This window comes from Salmo salar, chromosome ssa26 (assembly GCF_905237065.1).
Source record: "Salmo salar chromosome ssa26, Ssal_v3.1, whole genome shotgun sequence".
Taxonomy (NCBI): Eukaryota; Metazoa; Chordata; class Actinopteri; order Salmoniformes; family Salmonidae; genus Salmo; species Salmo salar.
Genome location: NC_059467.1, coordinates 8,667,936 through 8,694,899, shown reverse-complemented (window position 1 = coordinate 8,694,899; position 26,964 = coordinate 8,667,936). Strand labels below are relative to the sequence as shown.

The 26,964-nt window shown below is 42.0% G+C and overlaps 2 protein-coding genes across 4 annotated transcripts in view; one reads left to right on the top strand and one right to left on the bottom strand.

Moving 5' to 3' along the window:
* Positions 1-573: 573 nt before the first annotated feature.
* LOC106587076 (transcription factor E2F8) lies at positions 574-13,342 on the bottom strand. Of its 3 annotated transcripts, none has more exons than XM_014175011.2 (14): positions 12,769-13,342; positions 11,633-11,708; positions 11,197-11,445; positions 10,954-11,107; positions 10,402-10,707; positions 10,034-10,195; positions 9,624-9,761; positions 9,143-9,337; positions 8,968-9,055; positions 8,332-8,836; positions 7,866-8,141; positions 2,930-3,056; positions 2,378-2,730; positions 574-2,058 (listed from the first exon to the last, which is right to left on the bottom strand). In XM_014175011.2, exons 2-14 carry the CDS (start codon positions 11,699-11,701, stop codon positions 1,900-1,902), a joined length of 2,781 nt encoding a protein of 926 aa, XP_014030486.2. In that variant the 5' UTR covers positions 11,702-11,708; positions 12,769-13,342; the 3' UTR covers positions 574-1,899. The 3 variants fall into 3 exon arrangements, with proteins under 3 accessions (XP_014030486.2, XP_014030487.2, XP_014030485.2); XM_014175012.2 differs by lacking the exon at positions 12,769-13,342 and adding an exon at positions 11,860-11,970; XM_014175010.2 differs by lacking the exon at positions 12,769-13,342 and adding an exon at positions 11,946-11,966.
* Positions 13,343-13,959: 617 nt separating this feature from the next.
* LOC106587075 (neuron navigator 2) overlaps positions 13,960-26,964 on the top strand; it is a 332,866-nt gene continuing 319,861 nt past the window's right edge. Inside the window, exons 1-2 of the mRNA XM_014175004.2 lie at positions 13,960-14,083; positions 15,473-16,118. Coding sequence (XP_014030479.2) covers positions 16,038-16,118 — 81 coding nt within the window. The 5' untranslated portion in view covers positions 13,960-14,083; positions 15,473-16,037. The remainder of the gene's footprint in view (positions 14,084-15,472; positions 16,119-26,964) is intronic.

The following is a 26,964-nucleotide window of genomic DNA, read 5'->3' as shown; positions in this document are numbered from 1 at the left end:
GTCTCAGTCAATTCAATGTCTATTCCATGTTGGATCAATGTAATTTCATTGAAATTATGTGGAAACAACGTTGATTCAACCAGTGTGCGTTCACATGTATCAATATCAAACATATGACTCACATCATACATATTTTACTACTATACCTGCACAGGTCTATGGATGAATCAGTATCAATCTCTCCCCTCACAGTTCAGTCTCAAATCTGTGAGTGTGACCACCCCAACACCACAGAGGGGAGTCCTTAAATACAAGCCATCTCTCTCATTACCCAGAGTTGAATTGTGACGCTCAAATGAAAGCATCCTCCTTAAATAACTTCTGACAAACACTCAAGACCTACAGTAGCCACCCACCCCACCTCTGACAACACAGGCCAGAGACCACTGGCCCTAAGCTGGACCCTGGAGCTTTCACCAACCATTTGTCCTGGTCTTACACAAGCATGATTGAGAGAGATTTCCTGAAACTTCTGGGTGACAGTAGCCAAGGGGAATGAATGTGTCTAGCTGATGGTAATTGGAATGGCACATGATTTTAAAAGGGGTGTGTACACAGAATTAAATAAATCTATACGGGTTTGTGTTTTTAATTGGTTGGAATTGAAGGCATGTACTGTATTTACTGTTGGATATGAAACCACCTTTATCATATGCATACTCTACTCTAGACTAATGATATAGGACACCAACATATCATCGACCATGTATTCATCAACTGAGGGAGACGGTAAAGCATACATGAACAGGTCAGACACCGGTTTAACAATATTAATAGTTTACCATTTTATATACAAGGATGCTTAAAGTCCATTCCTTAAGCATTAAGATCCGATTTCAATTACCTGATTAGCCTAAGATAGGAATCCCATCACATACATTCACCCCTTACATTTTAATCACATTACAATTCAGCTTACGAAGGGCAACAGTTAGCATGTACAATGTGCAAAATTGTAATCTTACCAATTTGACACATATAAAAACAGTTCATCTACAATACTTTTCCATCAAATGTTTCTATTTCAGTCATTAAAGTTCAGCTGTCACATATTAATGTCATCCCAGTGAACTGAGGTTAAGTCGATGTTCTTCTCTATGGCACATTGATGATGTAATGGGACTTCAATACAACTTCTCGTTGAGAAATGTTGAAATACTCAGCCAGCATATTACATTTTGGCAAACAACCCTTTAAAACCTAAATAAGACAAGACTGTTTCACTATTTAGTATTCAGACACAGAAAGCACCCCTCACCAGTTGAATACCTACTGGTGATCCCTAATCATATTTCCATACATATACACCAGTATCAAAAGTATGTTGTAGTATTATAGTATTACACAGTAATATCCAGCATATTGTGTATCAAGCCCCAGGGTTAAGAGTATTTACCATGGCTGGTTCTCCATCAGTTATATTTAGAGCTAGCTGTGATGATGGTGACACGCAGCTGTTTCTGTATGGAGTTTCCACACCACGTTCACATACTTTGTCTTCCCCTGTAGAAATGGAATAAACCAGGGCTTCCGAAACTCGGTCCTCAGGACCCCAAGGTATTGCACGTTTTGTTTTTTGCCCTAGCACTACACAGCTGATTCAAATAATCAACTAATCATCAAGCTTTGATAATTGGAATCAGTTGTGTAGTACTAGCGCAAAAAAAAAAAACGTGCACTGAGTTTGGGAAACGCTGGAATAACCCATGGACCAGTTTTGGATGAAATCATATGGCGACATCACATACCTTAAAACACAAAACCACTCAACCTATAGTATGCCTTAAAAATACGACAGTCAGACCATAGAAAACCATGCAGACATGCACAGACGCACACATGTTGAAGGGCTGACACACACACACACACAGACACAGACGTTATGTAGCAGCATAGTCTTTAGGTGTCCTCATTGGTGACGTCCAGCTTCCGCTGAGGGATGTAAACGGTTTTGGTGCCTGCCGGCGCCGTATGTCCATGGCTGGTGGTTACCACGGTAGCCAGCGGGGTGTGGAAGAAACTGTGCTGGGGGAGGGCCGTCCCTTCGGGCGTGGTCATCTGAAGAGGAGGAGAGAAAGACGACGACAGAGAAGTTAGCAGATGTTTACAATCAACATCACACCTCGTTTATATAATCAGTGAAGCTATTTACCCAAGCACTGAACCAGCAGCACACCATTAGCAATTAGGGAGGAGGGGTTTGCCTTTGACTGTTTGTGTGTGTGATAAGATTATTGGGGTGTGAGGCTGTGTGTGTAAGTATGCTGTATGTGTGACCCAGGGTTTGTGTGTGTGTGTGTGTGTGTGTGTGTGTGTGTGTGTGTGTGTGTGTGTAACAGTGTTTGTGTGGATGTATGTATGCAAGCATGTATCTCACCTGCTGTAGACTGATTAGCGTGAGTGGTCGCCCGCCTGGGCTGGTCATCTGGTGTTGGACTGGCACGGGGGACATGGGCTTAACGAACACCATGCCGCCCCTCTGATGCGGGCCCAGGTGGGGAGGCAGGGGGCTGGGCATGGAGCTGGGGTGCTCTGGGGTGTGGGCAGTGCCAGGGCTGCAAGCAGGCACAGAGCCAGGCCCAGGGATAAGGCCCAGGTTCTGCAGGGTAAAGTTGAGGATGGCAGGGCTGGGGAAGCGGTGTCCCTGGGCAGAGAAGGGCGAGGAGGGCGGAGGCCTGTGGAGGGGGAGGCTGGTGGGGGTGAACTCCTGGATCGGGGGAGGTCTAGAGCCTGGGAAGGAGAGAGGGAAGACATTGTTAATTACAGTCATAAGATACAGATTTCCAACTTTAATTGAGTTTAAGTCATTTGATACCGAATGCTTGTACACTTTACTCAAGGTCCCCAGAATTTTTTTTATGAAAAGACATAGTTCAAATTTGTGTTAGTGTGTGTACTGACTGTGAATAAATGTTAAAGGTGTGAATACCTGCTGTGGGTGTGTGGTAGATGTTGTAGCTGGGTGTGAAGTCTTTGCTGCTCTCTGTGTTGTGGTCTTTGTAGCTGAAGAGGGACTGCTGGGAGATGGGGATCAGGTAGCCAGTGGGGATCAGAGTCTGGAACACAGAGACAGACCGAGAGAAAAGAGAGTCATTAAGACAGTATTATGGATGCAACGATTCACCGATACGCATCGGTCCCAGATTCAAATGTTTAAGATACAAGTACGTTGGTCCTCAGACCAGAACCAAATGTAGCATGCAATGGTCAGAAAATCGATTCAAACGTTACGAGTCACTGGTTCATAAGTTTAATACATTCTTTCAACATCTGAAAATACCTCCTATCTTTTGTGTCGAACTGCATGTAACTCTGTTGACAGTCATTGATCTACAAGTCATTTTGCGTGCCGAACAACTCCAGGCAATATCAGTAGCCTAGTCAAACTGCGCACTGTGCCCAGCTTCACGTGCTGACCAACGCGAGTTGGTCTACCAAATCTGTGTGGCACATTCAAATACTAAAATGGCTTGCATGATATTAAGATTGTGACAACCTATGTGATTTGCTAGGTTTTTGATATACAGTTGAAGAAGGAAGTTTACATACACTTTAGCCAAATACATTTAAACTCAGTTTTTCACAATTCCTGACATTAAATCCGAGTAAAAAATCCCTGTCTCAGGTCAGTTAGGATCAGCACTTTATTTTAAGAATGTGAAATGTCAGAATAATAGTTGAGAGAATGATTTATTTCAGCTTTTATTTCTTTCATCACATTCCCAGTGGGTCAGAAGTTCACATACACTCAATTAGTATTTGGTAGCATTGCCTTTAAATTGTTTAACTTGGGTCAAACGTGTCGGGTAGCCTTCCACAAGCTCCACAATAAGTTGGGTGAAATTTGTGGGCCATTCCTCCTGACAGAGCTGGTGTAACCGAGTCAGGTTTGTAGGCCTCCTTGCTCGCACACGCTTTTTCAGTTCTGCCCACAAATGTTCTATAGGATTGAGGTCAGGGCTTTGTGATGGCCACTCCAATACCTTGACTTTGTTGTCCTTAAGCCATTTTGCCACAACTTTGGAAGTATGCTTGGGGTCATTGTTCATTTGGAAGACCCATTTGCGACCAAGCTTTAACTTCCTGACTGATGTCTTGAGATGTGGCTTCAATACATCCACATAATTATATAATTATGATTTTTCAACGCCGATAACGATTATTGGGGGACCAAAAAAAAGCCGATACCGATTAATCGGCCAATTTTTATATATATTTGTAATAATGACAATTACAACAATACTGAATGAAGACTTTTATTTTAACTTAATATAATACATAAATCAATTTAGTCTCAAATAAATAATGAAACATGTTCAATTTGGTTTAAATAATGCAAAAACACAGAAAGTAAAAGTGCAATATGTGCCATGTAAAAAAGCTAACGTTTAAGTACATTGCTCAGAACATGAGAACATATGTATTTCATATACCTTTGACTATTGGATGTTCTTATAAACACTATAGTATTTATTGCCAGCCTAATCTCGGGAGTTGATAGGCTTGAAGTCATAAACAGCGCAATGCTTGAAGCACAGCGAAGAGCTCCTGGCAAACGTAGGAAAGTGCTATTTGAATATATGCTTAAGAGCCTGCTGCTGCCTACCATCGCTCAGTCAGACTGCTCTATCAAATATCAAATCATAGACTTAATTATAATATAATAAACACTCAGAAATACGAGCCTTATGTCATTAATATGGTCAAATCCAGAGACTATCATTTCGAAAAACAAAATGTTTATTCTTTCAGTGAAATACGGAACGGTTCCGTATTTTATCGAACAGGTGGCAACCCTAAGTCTAAATATTGCTGTTACATTGCACAACTTTCAATGTTATGTCATAATTATGTAAAATTCTGGCAAATGAATTACGGTCTCTGTTAGGAAGAAATGGTCTTCACACAGTTCGCAACAAGCCAGGCGGCCCAAACTGCTGCATATACTCTGACTCTGTTGCACAGAACGCAAGAGAAGTGACACAATTTATCTCGTTAAAAGAAATTCATGTTAGCAGGCAATATTAACTAAATATGCAGGTTTTAAAAAATGTACTTGTGTATTGATTTTAAGAAAGGCATTAATGTTTATGGGTAGGTACACATTGGTGCAACGACAGTGCTTTTTTTGCGAATGCGCTTGTTAAATCATCACCCGTTTGGCGAAGTAGGCTGTGATTCGATGATAAATTAACAGGCACCGCATTGATTATATGCAACGCAGGACAAGCTAGATAAACTAGTAATATCATCAACCATGTGTAGTTAACTAGGGATTATGTTAAGATTGTTTTTTATAAGATAAGTTTAATGCTAGCCGGCAACTTACCTTGGCTCATTGCTGCACTCGCGTAACAGGTGGTCAGCCTGCCACGCAGTCTCCTCGTGGAGCGCAATGTAATCGGCCATAATCTGCGTCCAAAAATGCCGATTACAGATTTTTATGAAAACTTGAAATCGGCCCTAATTAAATCGGTCCACCTCTAATGTAACCTTCCGACTTCAACTGTGTGCGCTGTTGAAAATGGTGTTTTACCGGAATGAAAGTAAGCTACCAGAGACAACTCTCATCTGGCTATACCTGCTGAACGGGGCTTACAATAGACTTCATTTTGATTGTTTAGGTTCACCATCAGCGATAGTTTTGGTAGTTTGCTTTAAACAATCAGTATGCCAAACATTAGGAACACCTTCCTAATAGAGTTGCAACTCCCCCATTTTCCCATCAGAACAGCCTCAATTCATCAGGGCATTGACTCTACAAGGTGTTGAAAGCATTCCACAGGGATGCTGGCCCATGTTGACTCCAATGCATCCCACAGTTGTGTCAAGTTGGCTGGATGTTCTTTGGGTGATATACACGGGAAACTGTTGAGCTTGAAAAACTCAGCAGCATTGCAGTTCTTGACACAAACCGGTGCACCTGGCACCTAACTACCATAGCCCGTTCGAAGGCACTTAAATCTTTTGTCTTGCTCATTCACCCTCTGAGTGGCACACACAATCCATGTCTCAAGGCTTCAATATCCTTCTTTAACCTGTCTCCTCCTGTTCATTTACACTGATTGAAGTGGATTTAACAAGTGATATCAATAAGGGATCATAGCTTTCATCTGATCAGTCTATGTCATGGAAAGAGCAGGTGTCCTTAAAGTTTTGTATTTACTTAACTAGGTAAGTCAGTTGAACATATTCTTATTTACAACGACGGCCTACCCTGGCCAAACCCTAACCCGGACGACGCTGGGCCAATTGTGCGCCGCCCTATGGGACTCCCAATCACGGCCGGTTGTGATACAGCCTGGAATCGAACCAGGGTCTGTAGTGACGCCTCTAGCACTGAGATGCAGGCCTTAGACTGCTGTGCCACTCAGGAGCCCTTGTATACTCAGTGTATATGGTATTTTTTGTATTTATATATACACAGGATAAGGTTGCTAATTTCATAACGGGGACAGCAATCACTTTTGCGAGGCGCACTGCATGGCCAAAGCGAGAGAAGATCACTCCATAAAAATGCCCAAATGGTCAAAACCATGCGATTTTGAGATGGGGGTGAAATATATTCTAAAGTTGTGAAATATATTAATTGGCTATGTCATAGCTAATTTGTAAACAATAAATATTGATAAATTAGTTAAAAAAGTGAATTAGTGGGTGATGGTAATTTCAGAACCAAAGTGAGGGGGACAAAAAAAACAAAAAACAGGCTACATTGCCCCCTAATCTGATAGTGGTACTGGAGTGGTAGATGCCTAGTCTCCCTTATGGCTCAGCTCAGGTGCCTACATAGTACATACACCAGAGACATACATCATACACACACACCACACACACTCAGAAGCCCAGCTCAGAGAAGCCCAGCTCAGAGAAGCCCAGCTCAGAGAAGCCCAGCTCAGAGAAGCCCAGCTCATGAGCTCATCATCATCATCAGATTTTAATTTAGACTTCCACTGGCTGGGGCAGAGCTCCAGGACATCTATATAAGGTGGTGTCAGAGGACTACAGCCACCCAAGCCATAGACTTACCACTCTGCTACAGTCCAGCAAATGGTACCGGGGCATCGGCTCACAGACCAACAGGCCATAAGACTACTAAATAGCCATAAGACTACTAAATAGCCATAAGACTGCTAAATTGTTAATTAAATGGTCACCAGATCAATCGGCACAGACCCTATCTTGCACTGACTCTATGCACAATCACAAGACTATACATACACACTGGCCTATAGACACACTCACACTGCACTGATACTCTTCACACAAAACCCACACACATTCACATACTGTACATAACACACACACCGACAATACAAACACATGTTCATATTCTGCTGATACTCCATTCTTATTTTACTCCTATCTATCCTGACGCCTAGTCACTTTACCCTGCCTTCATGTAAATATCTACCTCATACCCCTGCACATTGATCTGGTACCAGTACTCTCTGTATTGCTCCATTTTTGTGTATTTTTTTCCTCGTGTTACTATTTTTTAAACTTTGCACTGTTGGAAGGGTTCGTAAGCAAGCATTTCACAGTAAAGACTACACCTGTTGTATTCGGAGTATGTGACAATTAAAAAAAGTATTATTATTTTTTTTTTATAAATATGAATGTGTTTATGCAAGAAATGTTTGTGCATTGAATCGTATCGCATCGATTCGTTCTCTAATCGTTTCAAACTAAAACGTATCGTTCCTGTATCGTATTGGAGCTCATGTATCGAATATTCTTGAAAGGGAACGATGCTCATCCCTATACATCATCCAAAGATACTATACACACATAACATCTAAAGCCAAGTGTTTTCTGTTATTACCAGTATCGGTATTTTAGCTATGTGTGTGTTGCGTGTTTACCTCTGTGTGTAGGTGTTGGGGGTTCAGTGGAACAGCTCTGACAGGCGTGAGCCCTGCCTCGCTGTCGGAGGTCGCGACCTTCTCCTCCTTCTCCAGGAAGGTCTCCAGGTTCTGTTCCAGTGTCTGATTGGCTGCGACGGCCACTGAGCTCCCAGGGGTGTTGACGAACTCTGGGTCCAGGTGGAGGGCTCGGGGCGAGGGACGGCTGGAGACGAGACCCCCGCGACGCGCCTTTAGACGAGCCTGGAGGATCTCACACAGCTTAGGAGACGTGTCCTGGAGGAGAGGAGAGAAAGAGAGGTGGGTTAGCCTTGTATGACTGTTGCTATAACTATTTATCAGGCTTCTTTATTTGTATGACATTGCCAAAGTTCTCTACTAGTGACAAGTCACCTCACATTCTGGTCAAAGTAGGTACAACTGAGCTGCGTAGAAGCAGAAGTAGCATGTAAAGAACAGGTCTTACCCTGGTGCTGGAGTCAATCCTCTTGGCCTTGGAGGGGCTTTCCTCTGAGGTTCTCTCTGAACACACACGTTTTAGTGCCGAGGGGCTGCTGGTTGGCAGCTTGTTCGTAGCAGACGAGTGGCCTTGCACTGTGACATCACTCGGGCTCCGCCCCGTCTTATCCTCGAAGGTCATGGAGCGCACAGCGAGGCTGGTTGGCTGAGGCCTGGTTAGGGGGTGTGGCCTGAAGGAGGAGGGGTGCATGTAGATGGCGTAGGGACCGCCTCCCTGGTGTTGGGGCAGCAGCATAGGGATGAGGGGTGAACACTGAGCAGGGTGGAAGGACATTGCCCCAGTAGGTTGGGGTGTGAACTGTGCCCGTGGGGTGAGGTGGACAGTGCTGTCACGGGCTTCTGTGGGTGTTAATACTGGGGGCTGGGGAGCTCCTGGCTTTTTCGCTGCTTTCTGTTGAGCTGGCAGTGCCTCAGTCACAGTAACCGCAGGCTTAGGTGTCCCGTCAACAACCCTAGAATGAGACAAGACTCACTGTAACATCTGACAGTCTGAGTTGAGGTTAACAAGGAAACGTAGAACATTTCTGGTTAATTTAGAAGAATAAAGGATACAATAGCGCAATCAGAATCAGGCAGCCCTTACTTGTTTGATTGCTGGTCAAGCTGGATCTTACAGATGGCCGCTAGTTGGGCCATTTTGGTGGGAAAGAACTCACTGCTCGAGGAATCATCTGAAAAGAAAAACAGAAGCTAATTTAGACACCCAACTCTCAGTGAAAACATCTGAATACTCCATCTAAATATCTCCTAGGACTTACTCTTGACAGGGCTGGTGGGGGCTGAGTTGATCTTGCGCCGGTCTTCCTGGATGCTCTTGGCCAGTTTGATGAGGGAGGGGTGACGGGTGAAGCTGCGTTTGCTCCCCAGAGAGGAGAAGAGATTTTTGGCACAGTTGTCTACGGAGGTACGAGACTCAAGTTTCCTCTTGGCAGTCGCTGTAGTGGCAGTGGTCTCTATGTGTGAATTGAAACACAAGATTTCGTCTGGTGAACTGGGAGAGGTAGGTTGGACACCATTACAGGTTAAATGGTAACATAGTGTCTGACTTACAAAGTTCATATAAACCACTAACTTGTATAGTAAAAGTTCAGCATAGCTTCAATGGCACAGGGTACTTCTATATCATGTAGAAATCGAGGACATGTGATGCCTATAAAGGCCTTGTGATAGTGTTATTATGTATGGTAACCCCTTCAAGTGAAGTATTATTGGGAAGACTGTGTTCTGATGAGTGCCTACCCTTCACATTGGGGAAGTCCTCAGGGCCGGTCCATTCAAAGGCTGGCTTCCTCCCTTTCTCCTCTGTCACATGGACCTTCTCTATCAGCTTCAGGCTCCGCAGCACGTTGGCTATATCATACAGCCTGCGAACCTTAGCTGCAAACACACAGACACACATTCAAACATTACTCATCATCACTAGATGAAGACCGTAAGGTCTTAACACACTTGAGGGAGCATCTCAGTGTGCAGAATCTTACTTATTGCGCCAACTACACACTCAACTTGTATGATAAGGCTTGTGTATCCTAGCTAAAAATGTGCTGAGAGAACATATTTGCTAGTTAGTAATTCTTTTATATACAGACTTCCACAGGCTGTGCCAGAGGCATGAAGGACTGTTTTGCCCTTATAGGCTCAACACTCACTCTTGAACTTGCTCTTGTCCTGATCAGCCACCTGGACCTCTCCAATGAGGATCCTGGCAGCCACATCCAAACTGACCACCCGAGGTGTGGACACCAGGAACAACATGACAAACTTCTGGCTCATCACCCTCAGAGACTTGTCCTTCCTGCTGTTCACTGAGGCTGGAGAGAACACAGGTGAATAATAGCAAGGTTATTACATAGCCAAGACCATGGCCACTCAGTTCAGCCCACTAAAACAATAAATATCTACAGGGAAAACCTTTTCCTACAAAATCCTTACCGTACAGGGTCAATCAATTGCATGCTACATATTACAAACAATTGTATTATCTCTTAATCAAATGAGGTTAATCCTGGCCTCTCACCTGCTTTAAACTCCACCCCAGGAAGCTCCACGAAGAACATCTCCTTCTGGCCCTGTTCTCCTCCCTCCACCTCCTCGTTCTCTTTCTCCTCGCCGTCCGAGTCAAACTCCTTTTCCAGGCTGCGCTGGCGGATCTGCTGCATCTGTTGCCCGTAGCGATGCTCCTCGCCCACCTGCCTCAACTTGGCCAGGGTCTGTTGTAGGTTAGCGCGGCCGTGCCACGTGTAGCGATTCTTGGCTAGCCGGCTGACCATGTGCAAGCTCTCCAGCACATTCATGATGTCATAGATGCGTCTGCGCTCCACATCTGTTCGGACAGAGAATATGAGTTGAACGAACAGGAGTAAAGTGGTCTTGTTTGTATACTGTCTGTCTATAGTTTGTAACTGCTTATTTACAGCATCAGCATATAGGCCTAAACTTAGGGAATACATGCTGTATTTATTGCATTCTTCAAAAAACAAAATGTGAAAATATAAGGGTACCAGCTTTATTCTGAGAAAAAATGAAATAGGAATAAAGACAGTGGAGAGAGAAGTAAAACAGGACGTACTAAGGTCTGTGGCAACATCATCCAGACTGATGTTGTTGTTGAGGGCAGGGTTGGGATAATCAGGGTAGCGGGCCAGGAACTTGTGACAGAGCAAACCCAGACTCTTCTCTTTTCTGCTGATCTGTTTCTCCCCTTCCTCTCCAAGCTCAGGGTCCTATGGGCGAATAGGAAACAGATCAAACAGGCAATCAATACATTTCTAAGGTCTTAGCTGCAGACTCATTTGTGTGTGTATTATTTTACCATGGCATCCCCTCCCTCAGAGTCCATACACAGGTATTTCTCTCTGTTCCTGATCTCAGGGCTGGCAGCGCTCATCAGCATTTTCAAATTGGAGGTCGGTGTCCAAGGCTCACCAGTCCCAGTCTCCCTTCCTTTAGTTGGGGTCGTAAGGGGTCCCATGTTGGATTGAATCTCTGTTAGCACAGTGCCTTGGGTAGATGCTTTCCTTGGTGTTTTTGTCAGTGCTTGCGGCTCTGCAAAGACATTCCCCTGTTGGACAAAGTAAATAGCAAAGATTATTTAAGGATCACTGGATGTCACAGTTAGTTAGTTATGTAACAGTCAGTCAAATGCCCTTGAACATACCTATACAGCATATTAACTACTATATAAACAATAAGATAGTAACTTGGATTTAAAAATCAACAGAAACATGTAGTAGCTAGCTATTACTAACCTTGTGATTAGAGGTGGTGGTTTGAGTTGTATGTCTCAGATACTGAGACTCCGGTGAAGTGCTCGACATTTTCCAACTAAATTTAAAACAAAGAATGTAAGGCTGATATTTGCTAACAAAAAAGCAGTGTCTAGCTAGTTAGCTCAATAACAGTTAACGTTAGCAAGCAGATTAATGTATTTGATTCACTTAATCCAAGTTTCACAAAACGTTATAGGCTTAGTTACCATTTCTTAACGGCATTATATTTATTTCGGTGTTAACATACTAATGATATAGCTAGCAACTACGCTTCTAATTCAATCACATTTACCAAATAATACCGTGCATCTCGGTTGATTACCTAGATTAATATTAAAAATCGAACCTAATCAAAATATCACAGTTAATGCTTGGCGGTAACTGACATGCACGCCATCGAATGATCAAGCAAAACGGCTTCAACGACACGCCTATTTTGCGGCAAGTAACCAGTAAGAATGAAGTGGGCGATGACCTCAATCGAATTCGGACCGTCCCGCGCAGGTGAATATTTCTTTTAAATCTTGGCGCGGAATGTGCAGACACATTCCAATGACACAACCCGGAACATTGAAATGAGACACACACGGATCATTTGTGCTACTTAACATAGCTGATAGTGCACGAAAGCAAGTCAGCATGAATAAATTGGCGTCACAAAATGTTGTTACACGTTAATAAAGGCTGGCAGTACAAATTGTATCGCTTCCCAACTAGTTTGTTTGCCAGCTAATGAGCTATTGCGAGCGCGGGTTAATGCCACCACTGCAACCTTTTCTAATAAACTGGCTCGCTAGCTATTGCTACGTCTTCCAAAAACATCTACATGTTTTGTTAACTATAAGTCACAAATACGCGCCTTAATACTTCATAAGAGGTGTATTAAATATGTTAGAAACTACAAATGCACATTTATTTACATGAGATCCCATACAATTTGGATAGCAATAGCTAGCTGACCAGCTAGTTACGTACAGTAAGGCGCGGGTTAACTAGACTCCAACAAATTGTGTAAAGTACAGTTGCTAGCTGGCTAAAGATGCTGAATGAGATCTGACGGGCAGTCACAGTCCCATAAAGAGATATGAAGAACACAAATATATGTAGTTACTTACCCTATAGCACAGGTTACATTTGTGCCCCTCTCAAATTCTTGTTTGCATCCCCTTGCAAAGTCAAGCAGCTAAAGGCATTGGTGATAAACGTGTGCTTTGCTATTGGCTGACAAAACAATCCTAATATATTGAAAAAATGTGAAATGTTGTCAATGTCCCCATGCGATTTCGGAACCAGACGATCAAGCTAATTCACACTAAAGGTATAAAAGGAGAGCCAAATGGACTTTTACCCTGTAGTCATACCCAAGTGAGTAAAATACGTTGATTTGAGGTCCATTTCATTTGTCCCGCCTAGTTTCACGCGTACAGAACGCCAGGAACTTCCCCCATCGGATAGAGCCAACCATCACAATGTGAAAGCTACTCACACAACGCCTAATCCCACGAGTTTACATTAAACGCTGCACGGATATCTTGCCAGAAACGTGGCATAAAGCCAATTCAATTTTGGCAACCATTAAATTGGGCTACGTCTATTTCAACATCTTTCCATTGTTTATTTTTCCTCTGATTTTGGCGAAGAAGAAAACACGAATATACAGCAAAGGTGGCTGGAGCTGTAGCAGGACGGGCTCATTGTAATGGCTGGAATGGCGTTTTAAAACGGAGTCAAACACCTCAGACATAAGGAAACCACATGTTTGACTCCGTTCCAAAACTCCATTCCAGCCATTACAATGAGCCCACCAATCTCTGATATAAAGTACCCACAATAGATTTATATAATAGTATCATAGTTTCTAGTGCCATATCGGTGTAGCCATTCTGTAAAATGTTACCATATCATACATACATGCAGACTAGCAGACGATAACATGCCGTTTCAATTTGTTGGAGATAAAAATGAACGAAATTAAAGTAAAACGTGTATCATACATATATCTCCATAAAATACTAAAACGTTATGGCACCAATGTCATTTTTTAACGATTAATTTGGATTGGTGTTTTATTTTGACTCAGAGGGAGATTGGGAGATACAATTTGTGATACAATTTGCACAGATTTGCTCTAGGCATGAGACATTCGATACAATGTCGCTAGATGTCACCAAAATCATTATATCTGTAAGTATCCATGGAAACGGATGGCGCAGGGGAGTTGGTGGAGAAAACGCTGGGCGCATTGGGCGCGCGGTCCGGTGACGTGACGTGATGTTATCGATTGAGGAGAGAGTGGGACTTTGCTGAGCAAAGCGAGGCATGCACTGGCTGTTCAAGAAGGAAGGGGAAGAAGGGAAGGTAGCGAGTGACGTGCTGTAAGGAGCAGTTCGTCCTTGAAGGGAAACATTAAATTTGCTGCTGATGTGTTGGGTGAGTAGATACTACTAACATTTGACTTAAATTCCATCTATTTTTATGATTTTTTAGTTAGGTTACGTCTATTTCAACAGCTTTCCATAGTTTATTTTCCACCTTTAATTTTGGTGAGCGACCACATATCAGAGTAAAGGAAATGCAGCACCTGCCTTAGTAGGATTACTGCAGGGTGATATACCATCATCCATACGCTTCTGTAATGTTTTGTGTTTATTATTTGGAAATGTTTGTGCAGAAATTGTTGAGGGCTTGCTTTGCATATCTGATTTAGCTACAATAGTTAGTTTAATACACTATATAACTATTGCATTCTGCTCATGCTACGCACTATGCACATGCCCAATACAACTCTCGCTTTTGATTTATATGAAGCTCGAGCCCGAGAACCTGCCATTTCATTCTGAAAACTCATGCATTATGTTTTTTGTTTTTTTTCTATAACATTCTAAGGTAACCAGCCTAGACCCCAGTTAGTAGCCTACCAGCCTTATTTGATTTCTTGTCAGCAATTTATGCAGTTACATCCAATGTAGTATAAGTATAGTATTCATATCATTGACACTTTATTGTCAGACATTATTGTGTATTCTTCAAGATACATTCCAACGTTCATCAGTAATTTAGTGCATGTAGCCTATACATTTGCAAGTAACATAATGGGCAATTTTGATGGGGTGGTGGCCACAAAAACAGCTGAACTAATCACAAGTGGCTCACCGGTCTGTGTACCGACATCCATACCCACACATGCAGAGAGGAAAAATGTGAAGTTTTATAGTTCATTTCCTGCAATTCTACACATTTTGCAATGGAGCATAGAGAAGAAACTGTTGCACTTTTAAAGCAAGTTTTCTGCAATTCTACACATTTTGTCATGGGACTGAGAGAAAATCTTGCAATTTTATAACTATTTTCATGCAATTCTACAAATGTTGCCAATTCAACCATGATTACTACACATTCACATAGCTGGCTAGGCTAATTTACCAATCTACATTTTGTTGCTGACATGCTAATTAAATGACAGTCAGTGATGGACATAAAAATAACCACATTTCGAAATGGCACATTGTGTATTCTACTAGTCTGAGACTCCGACTGAGTTCCTAAATAAAAGGGGGCCATCCCATCCCTGCTGTAGAATATTGTTCCATGCTGTTGTCTAATTGGCAGCCTGGTTAAACTTTTTTTTTGACCCATCCAGTTGTACAAAGGGTAGTTTGGTGACTGTATCACAGGTTAATCCAGCAGACTTTACAGGGCTCTTGAGATGCCTTGGCCCCCAAAATTCACCCCCTCTTGACACCGTAACCTCTGCAGGTGTCTTCAATTTAACTCTGTTTTCTTTTTCTAAAACACACACACGCACCTGCTCACAATCAGGATACCAGACTCTTCAGGGGCCTGTGAATTTGAAACTGCATCAGTGGTATTCCATTTTCTCCTATTCTCTCTTTTTTTTTTTTTACAAACTGGGGGGTTCGAAACTGGAATCCCTCCAGTGATTTTAAAATGGAGGAATGTTGGCCCTGTGGGAATAGGGAGCCATGATCATATCCAGGGAGGAGATTAGAGGTTTTCGCTCTGGGTGAAGGCTTGAGGAGAGAGGGCCACCATGGTTCTGGGGCTCCGGATCTCAGGGCCCCTGCCTATCCCCTGATGTTCAGTCTAGGTCAGCCTCAGTGGGCTAAAAACTACAGCCGAAAGCCATGGAGTGACGACATAACTGACTGAGCTAGCTCCACCCAGGACATAACCCCATGAGATAGCTTGTTGGGTGTTTTTTTTCTCACACAAAGTTGTTGGACCAATAGTGATTTTGGATGAAAGAGTGGGGGGTTTGAAGGACTTTGGAATAAGCAATTATCTTTTGTTTCTTGGAGAGGATATTTTATTGGATATTTTTGAACAAAGAAGGGACAGTTGGATATTGTAGAAGGAAGAGAAAATGGAATCAGGAGCAGAAGCATCCCCACAGCAGCACCAGAGGAGGAAACCTGTGATGCATGGCCTGGAAGACCAGAAAAGGGTGAGTGACCAAACCTCTCTTTTCTCCCAATCTCCCTTTCAGATCTCTGCTAAATGTCTGTACCTTTGACTTGAGCTCAGAGGAAGTCATATGAGAAAATCACTAAAAAAGAAATAAAAACATTTCAGTAGGTGCATTGTTGGGTAGAACCCATGAAGAAATTGTGATTTTGAATCTGAAAAGGCACATGTTAATCTTCTGAAAGTGTTGGTGTTTGCAGCCCTGAATGTTGCTTGTATCCTGATCCTGCAAAGGAAAAATGATACATCATCCAATGATAGTGATGTGGGAAAAAATAATTAGAGTTACGTGTCGGGATATTATGTTTGACGATATATAGTATCGTATCGTTTTGACAATATCGCAATATAATGTTTTTGCTAGTTGGCTGTACCTGCACCAAAACTCCAGTATTTTTCCTTCATAACTTGTTCTCCATCTTTTTAAATAGGGAGCCAATTTGTTTTCAGCACTTTTATTTCCATGACTGATCAAAACTCGTTATCTCATGGCTCTCTCATCTCTGCAGCAGACATATGGTGAGCAATATGTTTGGACCATGGAATCGCAATAAAATCACAGTATTGAATCGCAATACTACAGTGCCTTCAGAAAGTATTCACACCCCTTGACTTTTCCCACATTTTTTTGTTACAGCCTGAATTTAAAATTGATTAAATGTAGATTTTTTTTGTCAATGATCTACACACAATACCCCATAATGTAAAAGTGGAATTGTGTTTTTAGAATTTTTTACAAATTAATTAAAAATGAAAAGCTGAAATGTCTTGAGTCAATAAGTATTCAACCCCATTGTTATGGCAAGCCTAAATAAGTTCAGGAGTAAAAATGTGCTTAAGTCACATAATAAGTTGCATGGACTCACTCTGTGTGCAATAATAGTGTTAACATGATTTTTTTTAATGACATCTCTGTACCCCACACATACACTTATCTGTAAGGTCCCTCAGTCGAGCAGTGAATTTCAAACAACGATTCAACCACAAAGACCAGGGAGGTTTTCCAATGCCTTGCAAAAAAGGGCATCTATTGGTAGATGGGTAAAAAAGAAAAGAAGCAGACATGGAATATCCCTTTGAGCATGGTGAAGTTATTAATTACACTTTGGATGGTGTATCAATAAATCCAGTCACTACAAAGCTACAGGTGTCCTTAGTAACTCAGTTGCCGGAGAGAAAGGAAACCGCTCTAGGATTTCACCATGAGGCCAATGGTGACTTTAAAACAGTTACCAAGTTTAATGACTATAATAGGAGAAAACTGAGGATGGATCAACAACATTGTAGTTACTCCACAATACTAACCTAATTGACTGAGTGAAAAGAACGAAGCCTGTACAGAATAAAAAATATTCCATAACATAATCCTGTTTGCAACAAGGCACTAGAGTAATACTGCAAAAACTTTGATAAAGCAATTAACTTTTTGTCCTGAATACAAAGTGTTATGTTTGAGGCAAATCCAATACAACACCACTCTCTATATTTTCAAGCATAGTGGTGGCTGCATCATGTTATGGGTATGCTTGTAATCGTTAAGGACTGGGAAGTTTTTCAGGATAAAAAATAAACGGAATGGAGCTAAGCACAGGCAAAATCTTAGAGGAAAACCTGGTTCAGACACTGGGATATGAATTCACCTTTCAGCAGGACAATAACTTAAAACACAAGGCCAAATATACGCTGGATTTGCTTACCAAGAAGACAGGGAATATTCCTGAGTGGTCGAGTTACAGTTTTGACTTAAATCTGCTTGAAAATCTATGGCAAGGCCTGAAAATGGTTGTCTAGCAATGATCAACAACTAATTTGACAGAAGTTGAAGAATTTTGAAAAGAAAAATGGGCAAATGTTGCACAATCCAGGTGTGGAAAGCTCTTGGAGACTTACCCAGAAAGACTCACAGCTGTAATTTCTGCCAATGGTGATTCTAACATGTATTGAATACTTATCTAATCACGATGTGTTTGTTTTTTTATTTGATTAATTCTTTACAAACGTTGGAATTTTTCTTCCACTTTGAGTATTTTTACAAATCAATTTTAATCCCACTTTGTAACACAACAAAAAGTGGAAAAAGTCAAGGGGTGTGAATACTTTCTGAAGGCACTGTAAGTATCGTGATAATATCGTATTGTGAAGTCCCTGGCAATTCCCAGCCCCATCCAATGACATATCAATCTGAGATTTATCTTATGTGACTATACCTAGACAAGCTTAGAGTCTTACAGAGCCTTACCGCGGGGGCACCCCCACCCCTAAGTGCTGTGATTTATGATTGGCTGTCGCAGAGGATGTCCCATACCATCTGGCCCAATGGTGGCATCAGCTGTAACTGGGGCTTAATTGACTTGTGTATTGATGCATGTATGTCTTTTATGGTTGCTTAGAAATGCATGTGGGCACCACCAGCATCAGAAAAAATTGACATTAGACATTAGTGGCTGTATAACTGCCAGTGACTGAATGCATCTGAATGCTTATGGTGCATCATTGACTTTCTCACCAAGCCAGAGGGGTCTCCCATCTGCATAAGTGCTATTTGAAATACCAACAAGAGCAAGGAAAGGGCCCCCCATGTTTAATAAGAGGAACTTGTATTGTGATAGCTACAATGATATTAGTATGCATGGGTGCGTGCATGTGCTTTGTGTCCATTTTGAAGTAGAAGGGGAGAGGGAGGGAAGCATATCCTCCATCTGTTTTGTCCTCTGACAGAGGGTGATGGTGATGGGGGGTAGAACTCACTGGGGTATGGAGCGGGTAGCAATCTTCATCTACCATGTAGTTGAGAGTGGGACAAGACAAATGGGTCAGTGCTTTGCAAGTCGATCCAACACCCCTCATGTCACGTACAGTATGGAATACTCCCAGTAAGACCCAGTATTTTTCTCAGTAATACTGATGGAATACCCCCACCACCCCTTGCTACAGCCCCTGTCAGTCTCTCACCACCAGCTCCTGTGATGTAGTGATGAATGCCTGCACCAACGCCTTCTAATGACTCCTGGAAGGGTGGATGGGAGGCCCCAATCACTGATCCTGTGTGGGAAAAATACATCTCTGTGTTGACTCAGATTACTTTTCATCTGGATGTGGAGTTGGATTGAATTCCATCCCTCCACCCTCAGACACTCTGGCATGCTGAACTAATGGTCTCGAGGCTTCAAGACCCTCTTCAGTGTTTGTCCTTCTCTGTTTTCAACATGAAGTCATTTGGGGGACCCCTTTTTCCTTTCTCATTTGGTTAAGGCTGGTTTCCTAAATGTGTGGTACATACTCTGAGCAGCTGTGGAGACTGGAGAGGATGGCTGCCCTAGGAAGGGTACTACATGCAAGAGTTCCATCACAGGCAAATTTGGTTCTTTGCCAAAAATAGGGATGCAAGAGATCTTGAAGGTCTCATATTTGAGGAATTGCAGCATTATCTCTTCAGCAGTCTGAGGACTGGCTAGGTTAAAATGAATGCGTATTCTTGTGTTTTCTTCTTTATTCTCTTTCTCTCTGTCCACTAAATTATCGATTTGATCAAGTGTGTTAAATTCATCACCTCTGATTTTCTAGAGCATGAATATTAATTGACGGGACAGAAATCCCAGCTGCTGTTTTCCAATTTTCCAGACTGCTGCATCTCTCAGATGCTAAGTGCCACAGTGAGCACCACATAAGAAAACAAAAACAGCGCTGATGGACTGTGGATTAGTACAAGTTACTAATTTGGTCTATTTTAGCAAACGAGGCCTAGATTTCTGTGTTGTTGCTATGGCAATTCAATCAATCAAATGTATTTATAAAGCCCTTTTTACATCAGCCGATGTCACAAAGTGATATACAGAAACCCAGCCTAAAACCCCAAACAACAAGCAATGCAGATGTAGAAGCACGGTGGCTAGGAAAAACTCCCTAAAAAGGCTGGAACCTAGGAAGAAACCTAGAGAGGAACCAGGCTCTGAGGGGTGGCCAGTCCTCTTCTGGCGGTGATGGGTAGAGATTATAACAGTACAAGGCCAAGATGTTCAAACGTTCATAGATGACCAGCAGGGTCAAAATAATAATAATCACAGTGGTTGTAGAGGGTGCAACAGGTCAGCACCTCAGGAGTAAATGTCAGTTGACTTTTCATAGCCGAGCATTCAGAGTTAGAGACAGCAGGTGCGGTAGAGAGAGAGAGTCGAAAACAGCAGGTCCGAGACAAGGTAGCACGTCTGTTGAACAGGTCAGGGTTCCATAGCCACAGGCAGAACAGTTGAAACTGGAGTAGCAGCACGACCAGGTGGACTGGGGACAGCAAGGAGTTATCAGGCCAGGTAGTCCCGTGGCATGGTCCCAGGGCTCAGGTCCTCCGGGGAGGGAGAGGGAGAGAGAGAGAATTAGAGGGAGCAAACAAACTCTGACCCTTTTTCAATTTTTGCCTAAAATGACATTCCCAAATCTAACTGCCTGTAGCTCAGGACCTGAAGCAAGGATATGCATATTCTTGATACCATTTGAAAGGAAACACTTTTTGAAGTTTGTGGAAATGTGAAATTAATGTAGGAGAATATAACGCATTAGATCTGGTAAAAGATAATACAAACAAAAAACATGTGTTTTCAAATTTTTTGGTTCCATCATCTTTGAAATGCAAGAGAAAGGCCATAGTATAAAATTGCAGTTTAGGCACAATTTAGAGTGTGTGTGCAAAGTTTCAGATTGGTCCAATGAAGCATTGCAATACTGGACAATATTTTGCATCAAGTCTGTCCAAATGTGCCGAATTGGTCAATTGATACATTTTCAAGTACATAACTATAGAGAACATACAAAAATGATATGGTAATACAAAATTTAAGTTTACACACTCCCTGGAATGTCATACATGATGGATCATTAGCTTATACACTAACTTTCACACATCTAGATGGCCAGTTCCTACATTTGAATATAAAAATAGATTTTATCAATCAAAACTATGCTACATTTTATGTCTGGGACCCTCAGGATGACAAATCAGAGCAATATTACTGAATGTAAGCACATTATTTACCTTGAGGTGAATGTATCAAACCATTTGCAGTGATAAAAGTTTTTTGTTGTTGTGCACTCTCCTCAAACAATAGCATGGTGTTTTTTCACTGTAATAGCTACTGTAAATTGGACAGTGCAGTTAGATTAACAAGAATTTCAGCTTTCTGCCCATATAAGACATGTCTATGTCCTGGGAAATGTTCTTGTTACTTACAACGTCATGCTAATCGCATTAGGGCTCGTTAGCTCAACCGTATAGGGACACTGATCCTGTAGAGGTTAAATTCACACAGGACACAGTATAAGACAGGAGACATACTCCAGATAAAACAGACTGACCCTAGCCCCCGACACAAACTGTTGCAGCATAAATACTGGAGGCTGAGACAGGAGGGGTCGGGAGTCACTGGCCCCGTCCGACGATACCCCCAGACAGGGCCAACCAGGCAGGATACAGCCCCACACACTTTGCCAAAGCACAGCCTCCACACCACTATTCCCTGTGATTCTGCTCATAATGGGTGTTTTTGTCCCCAGAATGCCTGATGTGGTATCGACATGTGTCACTTCCTGTCTGTAAAACTGATACTTCCTCTAAGCCTGTCTCAGCCACCAACTTGGCAATATCATCAATGCAAGATGAGACGGCCATGAGAGGAGACTTTTTGTATCTCCGCGGAGGCTGGGTAGACTGGGAGCCTGCTAGATAGAGCCAGATGGTTCATGGACATCGACGGTCTTGAATACATTTAAAGCACAGAGGTAGGGATGTGAGCGGTGGGATCCCATTGTTGAGGAATTACTTCAGGTTCCTGTGTAGCACGCCTCAGTGTCCCCCCAATTACCTGGGCTGTGTGAGCTCCAGATCCACAACCAGATACTTACCCCCTGGTTGAGGTAATTGGATTCTGTTCACTTTGTAGATTCTGCCTCGGCGTATGTGTCTCACCCCTCCGAATATTAATGTTCATTGAGTGGCAATCATTGGATACATGGCAAAGCGGAGTATTACATGAGAAGGGACTGGGAGTGCATTGATCTAATCAACTGAAGCAATGCTCAACGAGATCCTGTGGGGTGATCGTTGGGAATGTGGTGCATTGGCATTCATTGAATTAGGGGGGAGTCCTTGGAATATAGTAATGAAAAACAAAGATGTAGTCTAGATATAGGGAACACATTTTTTTTCCTAGACCGTGGTAAAGTGTGCCGAGTGAGTTTGGGTGCCCACGCGCATCCGTGTGGGTTGTGTGATTAGGTGTGGTCCTCGACATGGCAAGAGTTTGATTAAATGTAGTATTCATGTTGTGCTTGGCCTTGAAAGGTATGGGACTTAAGGAACTCCAAGCACACCATTTGTTTGCTTAGCCCCCTTTGACTTCTAAAAGTTATTCAGAGAAGCATGGATGGTGCCAGTCTGCTTTTCCTGCTATACTCAGCTACTGCAGTGAGCTAAACCGCGTCGAGCTGTGTCATCACAGATTCAACTTCAGCGTCATACACCCTGGTCTCTTCACTGTGCTTTTAGCCCCTGTGAATTGAGTCTGAGTCAGAGTGATTTCAGGTCTGAAAAGCAAGTTCAAACGCCTGTGAGAGCTCAGTGTTTGAACAAGGCACTCACTCGGCTGGTGGATTTATTGGAGAACTGCCAGAGCAGTCGAAGGAACTGTTTGCTGATCTTTGACTAACGAGGTTCGAAGTATACGTTGGTTTTTTCTAACATGTCTACCTCTGTGCCTCACATGAAGTTGTCGGGAGAGCTCTACAAACCTGTTTCTTCAAGGTTATTAAGAAAAGTCTCACTTGATTTACATTCTGACCTCACACAGGGTTTCTGTGGAAACGGTTTGATTTACAGGATCAGTGTTATACCAAGAAAAAAAGCGCATATGCTGTTGAGGTGTTGACTTTAGTTCACCGATAGTGCAAACCAAGACACAGTATAATGGTTTCATATTGGTGGCACTTTAGAGTGAGACATTTTGATGGAGGAGCATGGGAATCCAAACACCCCCATTAAACAAATCCAGGTGTCAAAGTAATAAAATGTAATTTTGATCATACTGTGAAGTGTAAACGATCTTGCTCTACAAGGGTGATTTTTGTTGTTGCTTTATTCGCATCACAGAGGGAAGCTTAATAATATATTTGCTTTGAGAGTTTCCACAGCTGATGTTTAAGCTGGCTTTCCCTATCGCAGCCCTGACTTCTGAGAGCAGAATACAGGCTAGCTTTTTGAATGAACACACACAAAATCCTGACATGGTTTCTAGGCTATTTTTGCTCACCAAAAAAGCCTACTATTTAGAATGCAAGTAGGGGTATTCAGACACAGCCTAATTGCCCAATCAAACCGTTTGGTTGTGTTCGCTAAGGCATCTGCTCTGCTCTGTAGGCTAGATTGTGCTGCTCATTAAACGTGTTTGAGACGGGTTTAGTGTGTGTTCTCTTCCAGGATAATGAGACATGTTTGTTGTGATCGTATGTGCTTCTGTATGGTCTATCGTTAAGGGTAATAGCAGTCTAATGAGTTAAGATGTGGGGATGGACGAGATGGGAGGGGAAGCCTACATCATACATGTTTGTGTTTATTCTCATATTAGATGGTCTTTTAAAGAGCCTCTTGGGCTCTTAATGTTGAGATACATTTAGAGAGCACACAGGCATTTATATGAACAACCAAATAGTTATGCATGGTAATTGGCAAACATGCCTATCTATAACAGTGCTTTAGAGCCGGGTAAGTGATCCTGTAATAAATAGTCGGGCCAGTATGTTACAACTAGAGGTCGACCGATTTATGATTTTTCAACGCCGATACCGATTATTGGAGGCCCAAAAAGCCGATACCGATTAATCGGCCAATTTTTTTATTTATTTATTTATAATAATGATAATTACAACAATACTGAATGAACACTTATTTTAACTTTATATAATACGTCAATAAAATCAATTTAGCCTCAAATAAATAATGAAACATGTTCAATTTGGTTTAAATAATGCAAAACAAAGTGTTGGAGAAGAAAGTAAAAGTGCAATATGTGCCATGTAAAAAAGCTAAGGTTTAAGTTCCTTGCTCAGAACATGGGAACATATGAAAGCTGGTGGTTCCTTTTATCATGAGTCTTCAATATTCCCAGGTACATTTTAGGTTGTAGTTATTATAGGAATTATAGGACTATTTCTCTCTATACGATTTGTATTTCATATACTTTTGACTATTGGATGTTCTTATAGGCACTTTAGTATTGCCAGTGTAACAGTACAGCTTCCGTCCCTCTCCTCGCTCCTACCTGGGCTTGAACCAGGAACACATCGACAACAGCCACCCTCGAAGCAGCGTTACCCATGCAGAGGAAGGGAAACAACTACTCCAAGTCTCAGAGTGAGTGACGTTTGAAACGCTATTAGCGCGCCCCCCGCAAACTAGCTAGCCATTTCACATCGGTTACACCAGCCTAATCTTGGGAGTTGACAGGCTTGAAGGGGTGGGTATAATTTGTGGAACGTTCAACAGGAATCTGTTCCAAAAAACGTAAAGTAAAAGGTTGCCAACTAACAACGCATACAAAGTAGCAACGCATACAAACCTAGCTAACTAGCTGCCGAATAGGCATCAACTCACCACGTAGCGTATTCTTAATGTTTGTCTATAGGCAACCAGAGTGAGGACAGACATTTTTCGGAGATAAACGTGATGAGTGAAAAATGCAATGAAATAGACCACTCACTACCCGGTATCTTATTCTGCCGCTATACAACTTTGTATGCGTTGTTTTTTGGCAACCTTGTTATTTACGAAGTTTTTGGAATAGATTCCTGTTGGAACGTTCCACAAATTATACCCACCCGGTTTGAAGTCATAAACAGCTTGAAACACAGCGAAGAGCTGCTGGCAAAACGCACAAAAGTGCTGTCTGAATGAATGCTTACGAGTTATGTTATGTCAATGTTATGTCAATGTTATCTCATAATTACGTAAAATTCTGGCAAATTAGTTCGCAACGAGCCAGGCGGCCCAAACTGTTGCATATACCCTGACTCTGCGTGCAATGAACGCTAGAGATGTGACACAATTTCATGTTAGCAGGCAATATTAACTAAATATGCAGGTTTAAAAATATATACTTGTTTATTGATTTTAAAGAAAGGCATTGATGTTTATGGTTAGGTACATTGGTGCAACGACAGTGCTTTTTTCGCAAATGCACTTGTTAAATCAACACCCGTTTGGCGAAATAGGCTATGATTCAATGATAAATTAACCTCTATGGGCTAGGTGGGACGCTTGCGCACCTACTCAACAGCCAGTGGAATCCCGTGGCGCGATATTCAAATACCTTAGAAATGCTATTACTTCAATTTCTCAAACATATGACTATTTTACACCATTTTAAAGACAAGACTCTCGTTAATCTAACCACACTGTCCGATTTCAAAAAGGCTTTACAACGAAAGCAAAACATTAGATTATGTCAGCAGAGTACCCAGCCAGAAATAATCAGACACCCATTTTTCAAGCTAGCATATAATGTCACAAAAACCAAAACCACAGCTAAATGCAGCACTAACCTTTGATGATCTTCATCAGATGACACTCCTAGGACATTATGTTATACAATACATGCATGTTTTGTTCAATCAAGTTCATATTTATATCAAAAAACAGCTTTTTACATTAGCATGTAACTAGCATGTGACTAGCATTCCCACCGAACACTTCCGGTGAATTTACTAAATTACTCACGATAAATGTTCACAAAAAACATAACAATTATTTTAAGAATTATAGATACAGAACTCCTTTATGCAATCGCTATGTCCGATTTTAAAATAGCTTTTCGGTGAAAGCACATTTTGCAATATTCTGAGTAGATAGCCCGGCCATCACAGGCTAGCTATTTTGACACCCACCAAGTTTGGTACTCACCAAACTCAGATTTACTATAAGAAAAATTGGATTACCTTTGCTGTTCTTCGTCAGAATGCACTCCCAGGACTTCTACTTCAATAACAAATGTTGGTTTGGTTCCAAATAATCCATAGTTATATCCAAATAGCGGCGTTTTGTTCGTGCGTTCAAGACACTATCCGAAGGGTAAAGAAGGGTGACGCGCCCGGCGCGTTTCGTGACAAAAAAAATCAAAATATTCCATTACCGTACTTTGAAGCATGTCAAACGCTGTTTAAAATCAATTTTTATGCGATTTTTCTCGGAAAAAAGCGATAATATTCCGACCGGGAAACCCTGTTTTCGTTCAAAGACTGAAAATGTAAACATGGTGGAGTCTCGTGCACGCGTGCACCAGTCTCATTGTTCTCAGATCGACCACTTACCAAATGCGCTACTGTTTTTCAGCCATGGGCTGCAAAGTCATCATTCAACGTTGTGGCGCCTTCTGAGAGCCTATGGGAGCATTAGAAAATGTCACGTTATGCCAGAGATCCCCTGTTTTGGATAGAGATGATCAAGAAGGCCAAGTAATGGTCAGAGAGGGCGCTTCCTATTTGGAATCTTCTCAGGTTTTGGCCTGCCAAATTAGTTCTGTTATACTCACAGACACCATTCAAAGAGTTTTAGAAACTTTAGGGTGTTTTCTATCCAAATCAAATAATTATATGCATATTCTAGTTACTGGGCAGGAGTAGTAACCAGATTAAATCGGGTACGTTTTTTATCCGGCCGTGCAAATACTGCCCCCTATCCCCAACAGGTTAACAGGCACTGCATCGATTATATGCAATGCAGGACACATTAGATAAACTGGTAATATCATCAACCATGTGTAGTTAACTAGTGATTATGTTAAGATTGG

Excerpts from the sequence above, each read along its gene's own strand:
- LOC106587076 (XM_014175010.2), bottom strand. Across the intron at positions 8,142-8,331 it reads GGATTGACTCCAGCACCAGG|GACACGTCTCCTAAGCTGTG; the intron begins GTAAGACCTGTT and ends CCTCTCCTCCAG. Across the intron at positions 2,731-2,929 it reads CTACCACACACCCACAGCAG|GCTCTAGACCTCCCCCGATC; the intron begins GTATTCACACCT and ends TCTCCTTCCCAG.